The 11,622-nt window shown below is 43.2% G+C and overlaps 1 protein-coding gene across 1 annotated transcript; it reads left to right on the forward strand.

The window, feature by feature from the left end:
• Positions 1-5: 5 nt before the first annotated feature.
• FAM216A (family with sequence similarity 216 member A) lies at positions 6-11,544 on the forward strand. Its single transcript, XM_036353476.1, is given in 7 exon segments — positions 6-158; positions 1,769-1,809; positions 3,663-3,783; positions 8,164-8,294; positions 8,376-8,559; positions 9,117-9,199; positions 10,833-11,544. Coding segments are annotated over 7 exon segments (768 nt in total). The 5' UTR covers positions 6-66; the 3' UTR covers positions 10,949-11,544.
• The last annotated feature ends 78 nt before the right edge of the window (positions 11,545-11,622 follow it).

An 11,622-nucleotide genomic window follows, 5' to 3' on the forward strand; every position in this document is an offset into this window, starting at 1 on the left:
TGACCCGGGAGGGGAAGAGGGAAAGCTTTCCCCGCACACAGCTCGCGGTCCCTGCACCGGGAGGAGATGCTCGGCCAGGGTCCGGTGTCCGCCTGGACGGACTGCAGCCCTTCCGCAGAGCCTCCGGCAGTGGCCAGGACCGAGGGTGGCGGAGGCGGGTGAGGCTGCGGGGCCCTGGGGGGTTAGGGAGGATGGACACCGGCCCGGTCATGATCCCCCTTGTGGAGAGGGGTTGGGAGCTGGCTGCTCCAATCGACTGGCCCCCAAAGCACTGAAGAGAGATGCGGGGAGAACCTTTGTTGTGGCCGGGATGGGAAACATGGAAGCCGACGCGCTGTTCAAAGGAAGGGTTTCTGAGGAGGGTTTGGGGCAATGACAACGCGGTGACTGCGACAGTCACCTGCTTGCATCTTTCTGCCCCGAGGGGGCGCTGGGGAGCCGGCTGGAAAAGCGGCCTGGCCACCGGACTCTACGTAAACCCGGGTGGGGGAGAGGGGAGACTGCGGGGACAAGAGTCCTTGTTCAATCGAGGGCTCCCGAGTCAATAAATCAGTTCCCCGTGTGTGACATTAGCCACCGTTATGTCAAGTGGGGATTCATAATAGTCCATGAAACAGATGACTATGAATATTAGAAGTACTTGACGTTTTCTTCACACAGAAGTTCGTTTCTTCATAAACCTATTTTATTTTTGGCAAGTTTTTACTCTCATTTCCTGATGCTGAAGACAGTTGCTGAAGTCACTGCTGAAGTCACTAACCTCCTCATCCTTTTCATCAGTTATTCCCTAAAACAGAGAGCGGCTGGCTGTTTGCCAAAGCAGCTCACAGCCATGGCTTCTGCTGCAGCCATGGCCTTTTTTAAAAAAAAATATGTGGTGGATTGAAGACTTCTTAAAGATTAGATGGGGCCCTGACGGGTTTGGCTCAGCGGATAGAGCGTCGGCCTGCGGACTCGGGTCCCAGGTTCGATTCCTGCCAAGGGCATGTACCTTGGTTGCGGGCACATCCCCAGTGGGGAGTGTGCAGGAGGCAGCTGATCGATGTTTCTCTCTCATCGATGTTTCTAGCTCTCTGTCCCTCTCCCTTCCTCTCTGTGGGAAAATCAATAAAATATATTAAAAAAGAAAAGATGAGATGGGGTCTTGTGTTTCTTTTCTGTTCCTCTCAGTGCTTAGTGAAGTACTGGATCCTAGTATATCAGGAGATGAATGAACTCGTGTTCATTGAATAAATTGGAAGAAGGAAGGAAGAAGGAAGGAAGGGTGTTTTGTCTCAATTTGAGGAAAAAAAGAACCTATACAAAATTAGATACATTCCAAATCTAGGATTCTAGAACATCTTAATTACATACAATAAAAAACAAGATAGTCTTTTCCATAGCCAAATTATTTTATTAAAAATAAAGAGAACAAGAAAATACTATGGGTAGGACTAGAAGCCCAAACTACTTTATTAAACTCAATGTCGGAATTAGATTAGGAGGCTATAAAACTAGGCCAAACTTGCCTTAAAGTAAGTCCTGTCTAATAATATGGTAAAGAAAATATCAGATAACTCACTTTAAATAAGTCTGGAGCCATTCAGATATAACCAGAATGACAGAAGAAAATTTGCAAGACATTCTGTCTGATGGAAGCATGAAAAGTATAAAGCATATGCAATACTGTCCTTTTTTCATTTAAAATACCTTCTTTAATGTTTATAAAGCTGTCAGTTATTTGTTGTTACTACCTACTAATTACATCCTTTTTTTTTTTTTTAAACAGATCAGCTGGACATTCTTATTACCAGAATTCCAAAGGTACTGGTGAGTAGAGCACATAAATCAGATAATACCTATAAATAACATGGTTCAGAGAAGTCAGTTTTGCTATAACTCTCACACAAAGGAGGTTTAAAAATAGATTTTATTAGCCTCCTTGGTGATCTTAGACTTTAAGATTTTTGAGAGAACAATCAGCAGGTACTTTGTCTCCCATGAAGATATCTTACATCAAGCATTTTAAAAATAGTCTTTCAAAATAGCAATGAATTTGAGAACTGTGTTTATAGCTGATGTTGGTTGAGAAGAAGAGAGCACCGATTGAAGGAAAAATTTTAAACTGAACAAACTCAAAGAACAAAATATTTCTTAATGCTGCTGTTTTCCTCTCCCTTGGAGTGAAGGATAGAGCGACAAAGGTGTCTCACAAATTTTGGGGAGGGAGCAATTTCAATTCAATGATATATAAACCTGGATTCACTTTGCTCTTCCTTGGAAATTTTATAGTCCTAACAGTTACCTAGGAAAAACATACATACCTGCAAGTATATAGATATAAAAATGCACAGACACACTTATAAATGTATATACATAATGTGGTTTCCAAGTGGAATTGCTGATTCATATGGCCATGCTATGTTTAATATTTTGAAGAACTGCCACACTGTTTCCATAGCAGCTGCACATTTTACATTCCCACCAGCAATGCACATGGTTCCAATTTATCCACATCCTAGCTAACACTTACTTTTGTTTGGATTTTTTTTTTTTTTATGATAGGCATCCTTATGGGTATCTCACTATGGTTTTGATTTTGACTTCCCTAATGATTAGTGATAGTGAGCATTTTTTCATGTACTAATTGACAATTTGTGTGTCTTCTTTGGAGACATCCAAAATCTATCCAAGTCCTTTGCGCATTTTTCAGTTAGGTTGTTTGTTGTTGAGTTTAACTATTATTTTTATAACTATTATTTTTAAATGTTTGATTTTCTGTAACAAAATGCTACCAAGCTTTTGAGCAATTAAATTTTAGATCAGGCTATGATATGCATCTTAGAAATATTTATTAGCAGGGACACAAAAGATATACTCTTAGAGAATTAGCCCATACTTACGACTTGAGAAAGGATTTAAAATAATAAACTTGAGCCCTAGCTGGTTTGGCTCAGTGGATAGAGCATCGGCCTGCAGACCAAAGGGTCCCAGGTTTGATTTTAATCAAGGGCACATGCCCGGGGTTGCAGGTTTGATCCCCAGCAGAGGGCATGCAGGAGGCAGCCAATCAATGATTCTCATCATTGATGTTTCTCTCTCTCTCTCCCTCTCCCTTCCTCTCTGAAATCAATAAAAATATGTTAAAATAATAACAATAATATACTTGAAATGTTGAATTAGTATTTTATTATTACAGTTTCCAAATGATGATTTAAGGGTCATAATAACAATTTCCAGATGATTTTCTATTTGTTGGTAAACTAGTTAGTCTTTCAGTATGCCATATCTGGTTTGCCCAAATCTTAAAAAAATAACTAAATTTAAAGTTTAATATATAAAATTATCGTGGCCTTTGTTATCAATAACATTAAAACAAAACTGTGCTTATTTAATTCACTTTACTAAATAAAAACTTTTAACTTAAAATCTGTTCTGCCAGCTAAATTTGTAATAGTCCAAAACTGGAAACAATCCAAGTGTCCATCAACAGGTTTCTCTCTCACATCCATGTTTCTCTTTCTTTCTCTCTTCCTCTGCCTAAAAGCAATTAAAAAATTTTTAACAGCCCATGCTACTTCTCCAGAATAATCACTGACACATGTAAATACATAGACCTTAATAATTAATTTGTTGAACTGATCTTTCTCATGAAATTCACATAATAATGTCCTTGCCTACAGATGGAATCAAAGATGGACACAAAATGAACTTACACATAGCCAAGCTACAAGAGTTATGGAAAACTCCTCAAATTCAAACAATTCACATCACTAAATCAATGACAGATGTGTCCTTTCTAAAGGTATGCTAACTACCTACCAATACTTTATTTAAATACCAATAATCTTTGTATTCAGAGCTGAACTTTTTATTGAAGACCAGAGGCCCGGCATGCACCGGTGGGGTCCCTCGGCCCAGCCTGCAGGGATTAGGCTGCAGCTGGCTCTGACATCCCCCAAGGGGTCCCAGATTGAAAGAGGGCAGTTCTCGAGTGATGCACCCTGGAATCAGGCTCCCTCCTCTCTGGTTCTGGGTGCGTCACCCGAGAACCATAGCTTCGAAGTTACTGCAGCTCAGCAGCTCCTGCAGTGAGCGTCTGCCCTGGGCAGTCAGTGTGTGTCATAGCTACTGGTCTGAGCGTCTGCCCCCTGGTGGTCATTGCATGTCATAGCTAGTGGTCAGACAGTTGAATGGTCTCTTAGGCTTTTATATATATACTAGAGGCCCGGTGCACAAAAATTTGTGCACTCGGGGGGGGAGGGAGGGTCCCTCAGCCCGGCCTGTGCCCTCTCGCAGTCTGGGACTCCTCAGGAGATAACGACCTGCTGGCTTAGGCCTGCTCCCGGTGGCAGAGGGCAGGCCCAATCCCTAGGTGCAGCCCCTGGTCGGGCTCAGAGCAGGGCCGATTGGGGAGTTGGGGCGCCCCCCCGTCATGCACAGAGCAGGGCGATTGGGAGGTTGTGATGCCACCCTCAGTCACGTCAGGGTAGGGCCAATTGGGGGGTTGGGGAACTGTCCCCTGTCACACTCAAGGCAGGGTCGATGGGGAGGTTGTGGCGCCACCCCCTGTCACGCACAGAGCAGGGCCAATCAGGGGGTTGGGGCACTGCCCCCTGTCACTCACAGAGCAGGGCCCATCAGGGGGGTTGGGGTGCTGCCCCCTGTCACGCACAGAGCAGGGCCCATCAGGGGGTTGGGGCGCTGCCCCCTGTCACGCACAGAGCAGGGCCCATCAGGGGGTTGGGGCACTGCCCCCTGTCACTCACAGAGCAGGGCCCATCAGGGGGTTGGGGTGCTGCCCCCTGTCACGCACAGAGCAGGGCCCATCAGGGGGTTGGGGCGCCACCCTCTATCACCCACAGAGCAGGGCCGATCAGGGGGTTGGGGAGCCGCCACTCTCACACTCAGGGCAGGGCCGATGGGGAGGTTATGGCTCTACCCCGTCACACACAGAGCAGGGCCCGTGGGGGGGGGGGGGGCGGTTGGGGCGCCGCACCGTCACACACAGAGCAGGGCCGATCAGGGGGTTGGGGCGCCGCACCCTGTCACACACAGAGCCACAGGGCGATCAGGGGGTTGGGGAGCCCCCCCTATCAGGCACAGAGCAGGGCTGATCAGGGGGTTGGGGCGCCTTCCCCTGTCACGAACAGAGCAGGGTGGATAGGGAGGTTGTGGCCCCGCCCTCTGTCACACACAGGGCCGCAGGGCCATCAGGGGGTTTGGGCGCTGCCCCCTGTCACACTGATCCCGGTGCTGGGAGGCCTCGCGGCTCCGCTGATCCCGGTGCTGGGAGGCATATTACCTTTTTACTGTATAGGGTAGAGGCCTGGTGCACGGGTGGGTGCTGGCTGGTTTGCCCTGAAGGGTGTCCTGGATCAGGGTGGGGGTCCCCACTGGGGTGCCTGGCCAGTCTGGGTGAGGGGATGATGGCTGTTTGCAGCTGGTCACACACCCTTCAGGGTGGGGGTCCCCACTGGGGTGCCTGGCCAGTGTGGGTGAGGGGCTGTGGGCTGTTTTCAGGCTGCGGGTGACTGAAGCTCCCAGCCACTCCTTTTTTTCTCTTTTTTTTAAAATTCTGGGCCAGCTTTAGCTTTGAGGCTTGGCTCCAGCTCTTAGGCCTCCGCTGCTGAAAGTAGGTTTCTGGCCTTTGCTTACAATGTTGCGATTCTGCTGGCTGAAGCCCCGCGGACTAAAGCAGGTTTCTGGGGTTTTGTTTAGCTTCTATATTTGTTACATAGTTGCTTAGAGTTGCAGCTCAGAGGCCTGCAGCGGCAGGTGGGGAACGTTGGTATCCTCCGTCACTGAAGCAAGCAAGCTTCATGTTAGTTTCTTGCTGCCTGGCTGCCAGCCGCCATCTTGGCTGGCAGTTAATTTGCATATCGCCCTGATTAGCCAATGGGATATATATATATATATATAGACAAGCTACTTAGATAAGTGATTTTCAACCTTTTATATCTCATGACAGACACAAACTATTAAAATTCTGCAGCACACCAAAAAATGTATTTTTTGCTGATCTGACAAAAAAAGGTATAGTTTTGATTCATTCACACCTGGCTGCTATTTTTGTGTTGGCTATTGTCACTTTTACAATTTGACAATCTAAGGGAAAAGAGGTCAGGCTCTGGCAGGGTAACTCAGTTGGTTAGAGCATTGTCCCGATATGCCAAGGTTACAGGTTTGACCCTGTTAGGGCACATACAAGAATCAACCAATGAATACATAAATAAGTGGAATGACAAATCTCTCTCTCTCTCTTTCTCTCTCTCTCTCTCTCTCATAAATAAATAAAAATTTAAAAAAAGAAAAGGGGCCAGTGCCCTCAAATAAATAATCAGATATTGCATGTTTTAAAAATTCTTTTGGCACACTGGTTGGAAATTGCTGACTTAGAGGGTAAGGTACTGCAGAAGACAAGGCACACCCAGCATATTGTGTAGGAATATATATATATATATATATATATATATATATATATATGGTCTGTTGGGTCAACCATGAGTGAATACAAGAATTTTATTACAGACTAGAGGCCTGGTGCACAAAATTCATGCACGGAGTGGGGGTGGGGGGGTCCCTCAGCCCGGCCTGCACCTTCTCCAATCCGGGACCTCTCGGAGGATGTCTGATTGCCTCTCACAATCCAGGACTGCTGGCTCCTAACTGCTCGCCTGCCTGCGTGCCTGCCTGATCGCCCCTAACCACATCTGCCTGCCTGATCGCCCCTAACTATTCCCCTGCTGGTCTGATCATCCCTAACCACCTCTGCCTCACCCCGCACCTGGGACCCAAGGTTCCCTCCTCCAGCCGGTTGCAGGCACCCAGGACTTGGACTTCCCTCCCTCTGGCCAGCCACAGGCACCCAGGACCCAGACCGGCTTTGCCTGGGCCAGCCGCAGTCACAGGGGACCACGGGGCAGGCGGCTTGTCCCTCTCCCAGGCTGCAGTCTGGCTGGTCTCCATTCCTTTCTCACGAGCTCATTTGTGCCTGGATGGTCCCCATTCCTCTCTTGTGAGCTCATTTGTGCCTGGCTGGTCCCCATTCCTCTCTCCCGTGTTGAGAGTCTGAGCCATTATGGCTTGATGGTGTGAGGGTGTGATGACCATTTGCATATTAGCTCTTTATTATTTAGGATTTCTTATCATATGACCTTCAGATTTGATGTACCTTTATGCAGGAAACTCAATGCCTCAAACACGAAGGCACTTGAGGAAAGTTCCATTCTAGAGATGGAAACCCACCTCATAAAGATTTTTTTCAAAGACTACAAAATTAGAAACAAGCAAGTAAAGAAAATGGCAGTAAACCTTTAACACAGCTATTGTCCTGTATTACCCATTAAAGATCAAAGCTGGCAGGGTAGTCTTTCCAGAGCAACACAAATTAGGCTTACTAAAGATGAGTGCCAACTGGTGAAGTTTTCAGGCCAACCTTTTGAATTTCTTCTGGATTATTACCTATCCAGTTCAGTAAATCCTGTGTGTGTGTGTGTGTGTGTGTGCATGCGCATATGTAGTGCTCTTGCATTTTAACTTCTAAAATCAGGAAGTACAGTGAAAATATTAGTCAAAGTTACTTATATCAGAGCCCATCAGACTATCCCTCCATTTGTCCAACTCAGTTATCCTTATGGTTCTAGAAAGGACTGTTTTTTTAGTTAAAATAAGTAGAGTAATTGGGTTGCTTTTAGATGCTACTTTATATAGAAGTGAGATGCCCACACTCACTGAGAGGTACATGGGAATTAAGACTCACTGACTGGGGTGGTGAACACACAAAACAATAAACAGATGATGTGTTATAGAATTGTACACCTGAAACCTATATAATTTTATTAACCAATGTCACCCCAATAAAGTCAATAAAAAATAAAAAAAATGCACCACACACACACATGCACACACATACACCCCGCAAAAGACTCACTGACGTAACAGCGGATTCATATTTTGCTTACTCTTCTAGGGCAGTGGCCCTCAAACCTCATTGGGCATCTGAATCACTTGAATGGAAATGGCAAGCAGAGTCACTTGTACTATTTAAATGGCCATTTCTTTCTCTCTCTCCTTGGCCAAATTAACATAGTTGAATTTGCTTAAGTAAAACGTACAGATGGTACACCCTGCTAAACAGTCATCCTTTCAGATAAAAGCCTACAAATCTTGTTCTGTCTTTTGGCATCCAGACCTCACCCTAGGCCAGAGGCATTACCTGCGCAGCACTGCTAAGGTCTGTAATGGGAACTATCTGAGGGTGTTAATTTAGAGGCAGTACACGCCTATGATCCAGCACAACTCTCACAAGCCAGGCAGGCGCACCTGCAATTAGTTTCTTACTAGTTGTCACAAGAATTGAGAGGGCCCTCTAACTGAAGTGATTTATATGACAGGTGTCCTCACTCATCACAGGAGCCACCTCAGTTCTCGTCACTCCCAGAAGCAGCATCACCCCTGTACTACATGGCGACACCAACTGGAGAGAGGGGACTCAGTGCCTTCCAACATCGCAGCCGCATCTGCACCAGAAATGATCATACAGCATTCCCTTTGGCGACCCATGAGAAACAAAGGAAGGTCTGCTTCTTATTGTTTAAAAGGAGGAAAATGTACCCCAATTTTATTTGAAGGGTAGCTAAATGATGTTAAAACTTGTGTTCCCTATTATGTTGACTTTGCTAAGTTCAGAAGCAGCTGGACAAAAAGCAAAAAAGGATGTTATCTTATGGTCTCTTTACTGAGCTGACTGTGATATGCCACATCTTTTAGAACTTATTTGGTGGAATTGTCAACATTTCTTGACCAGCTAGAGATATGGAAGACTGCCCTTTTCAGTGATTCATACTCAAATTCAAAATAATGCAAACACTTCCAAAAGGAGAAGCATATGGTCGCTTCTGCACAGGGGAATACTATAAACAAAAAGGGAAAATGAGATAAGAAGCCTAATTATTCAACCTGCAAAATAGTTAGCTTTGCATTTCAGGATTAATAAGTCACATTAATAAGTCAGGGGCTGAAAGGGTCTCTTTGGTGATGCTGGCAGCTTAATAGAGAATTTGTGTAGCCTTCCACAATCATTAGGCAGCTGTTCACTTTGCTGGTTGCTATTAAGATGCTTTTCTTTCTTATAGTTTAAAAACTGGATATGTGTCTAAAACAAGATGTAAGTCGCTGAAGATTTTTAGAAAACCAGGCAGACTGTTCATGCAATCAGGTAAATGTAGAATTTGAAAAATATGCATTTTTAAAGATCTCATGTATAAAAAATCATTAAACCCAATATAGATTAAGGCTAGCCACTGAAAATTTAGAATGTGATTTGCTTGTATTGCTCCTAATAAAACTAAACATGAAATATATTTCTGCTTTCATTTAAAAGAACACACTGCTCAGAGTAGTAAGATTCAAGGTATTTCTAATTATAAATTAAGATATAATGTTACCCAGCTGGCATGGCTCAGTGGTTGAGTATCCACCTATGAACCAGGTCATGGTTTGATTCCCGGTCGGGGCACATGCCCGGGTTTAGGGCTCAGTTCCCAGTGTGGGGCGTGCAGGAGGCAGCCAATCGATTCTCTCATCTTTGATGTTTCTCTCTCTCTCTCTCTCTCCCTCTTCCTTCTTCTCTGAAATCAATAAAAAAATATATTTTTAAAAAGGTATAATATCAAGGTTAGAGACTTAACGGAATTTATCATATCAGAACTCAAATTCACAAAAACATGACTTTTTCCAAGCTATAGCATTTGTTTTATGAGGTAGTGCCATTTTCGGAAGGATAACATAGTTTGTATAGCATCAAATAGTTTACAGAAGGCTATTATCACCAATACCATTTTAACACTACTCAACAAATCAGTGGAAGCAAGCCAAGCAGGTGACAGAGCAACTCAGACAAATCTAGACTTGGGAAGGATCAGCATAAAGGATCCTTCTACAATTACGGAATAGCACAAAATGAAAAAGACAAAAGAGGAAGAAAGACCAAATGCTCAGAAGTATTCCTCAGAATTGATAAAATGGAAAGGATTAAGTGGAAGTTACGTCATTTCCTAGTTACTACCACAATGTGACAGTGCCACTCAGCTCTGCTGTAAATACCACACTATGCCTATCCAAGAATTGAGGAAAACCGTAGAGATAAAGGTAAGCCTGGTTCCAAAAAGAACAGCTGGAGAAAACCCCAGGCAGGGGAAAGGTCCCTGTGGTCCCCAAGAGAAGAGAGATAAGAAGGAACTTAAAATGGGGAATGCTGAAACTAATTTCTTTCCTGCCAATATATTTTAAAAAACAAAGGGCGCTGGCTGGAGGTAGACTAAGGCAGGGGAAGAATGGGAACATCTGTAATAGTGTTAACAAAAAAAATAAAGTTACAAAGCAAAGGAAAAATAGAACTTAGTAACAGAATTTGCTGTACAGTAACTTGGCTAGAATACAGCACTGGGTATCTTTTATTTTTTAAGGTTTTAAAATAATAAATTTTTATTGAATTGAGAGGAAGGGAGAGGAAGAGAAAGATAGAAACATCAATGATGAGAATCATAATTGGCTACCTCCTGCAAGCTCCACACTATGGATTGAGCATGCAACCCAGGCATATACCCTGACCAGAATCCAACTGTGACCTTCTGGCCGAGCAGTATTGAGTATCTGATTTTTAAAAGTAAGAGATTTGGGGGAAAGGGGAGTTCAGTTTTGAAAATGTAAGCTATCTGTTTTTGCTAAAGGTTTATTAATAACGTAGGTCATTTTGAAGGTTGTTCTTATATACAAATCTCAATTTTTAGGGTGAAATACAATTTTGTTTCCAAAATAGACATTACAAACTCTTTTTCTTTTGTCTTCAGTTTCTACAAATGATTTTGAATCATACGCCAATGAAGAAATAAAGGAAGATTTTCTAAGTAAGTGTATGCAATCAATGTCAATTGAAGAACAGGGAGAACATCTGATGTTAACTTGACAATCTTGTCTTATGTATTGATAATGTGCCAAAGGTAGGGGTAGGGGTAGGGGTTGTGAACTGATACTGTTATTCACCATTAAGTCATTAAGTAATTTTGGTTTGTTCAGAAATGTTTAAACCATGTAATTGGTTTGATGTAGTTCCATGTTCCAATGATATTTGTGTAATAAAGTCCCTGTGTAAATATATGCTTTTATTTCTAGCTAGATACAATTAAAATATTTGTCACTTAAAAACTGAATTATTTTTTCTTTAAATCTGACAACTACATTGTATAATTCTCTCTGTGTTTACAATAAGTCCTAAAACAGCAACATTAAAATATCTGACAAATATTTTCTTGATTTGGCTGAGGAAAAGTCTTGAAATATCCTAATATGGCATAGCATTTAATAGAGATAACACCCTGGATTGCAAAGATGATGCTTAATAAATATTTGCTGCTTGAATACAACTTAAAAATGGAAATGTCAGTTTGCCCTATTTTATGAAAATTGCTACACAAACACTTGGCCTCTCAAACTAGATTAAGTTGGGGGTGGTGGTACTAATGAGAGGATTCTTTACATTACATATTCATTCTAGGTTGTTTCCCTTCTAAACATTAGTGTTAAAAATTTTTTTTTTGTTAAAACTTGAAAAATAGGGCAATTTAAAGCAACAGTTTGAAG

The sequence above is a fragment of the Myotis myotis genome, unplaced genomic scaffold (genome assembly GCF_014108235.1).
Source record: "Myotis myotis isolate mMyoMyo1 unplaced genomic scaffold, mMyoMyo1.p scaffold_m19_p_20, whole genome shotgun sequence".
Classification (NCBI taxonomy): Eukaryota; Metazoa; Chordata; class Mammalia; order Chiroptera; family Vespertilionidae; genus Myotis; species Myotis myotis.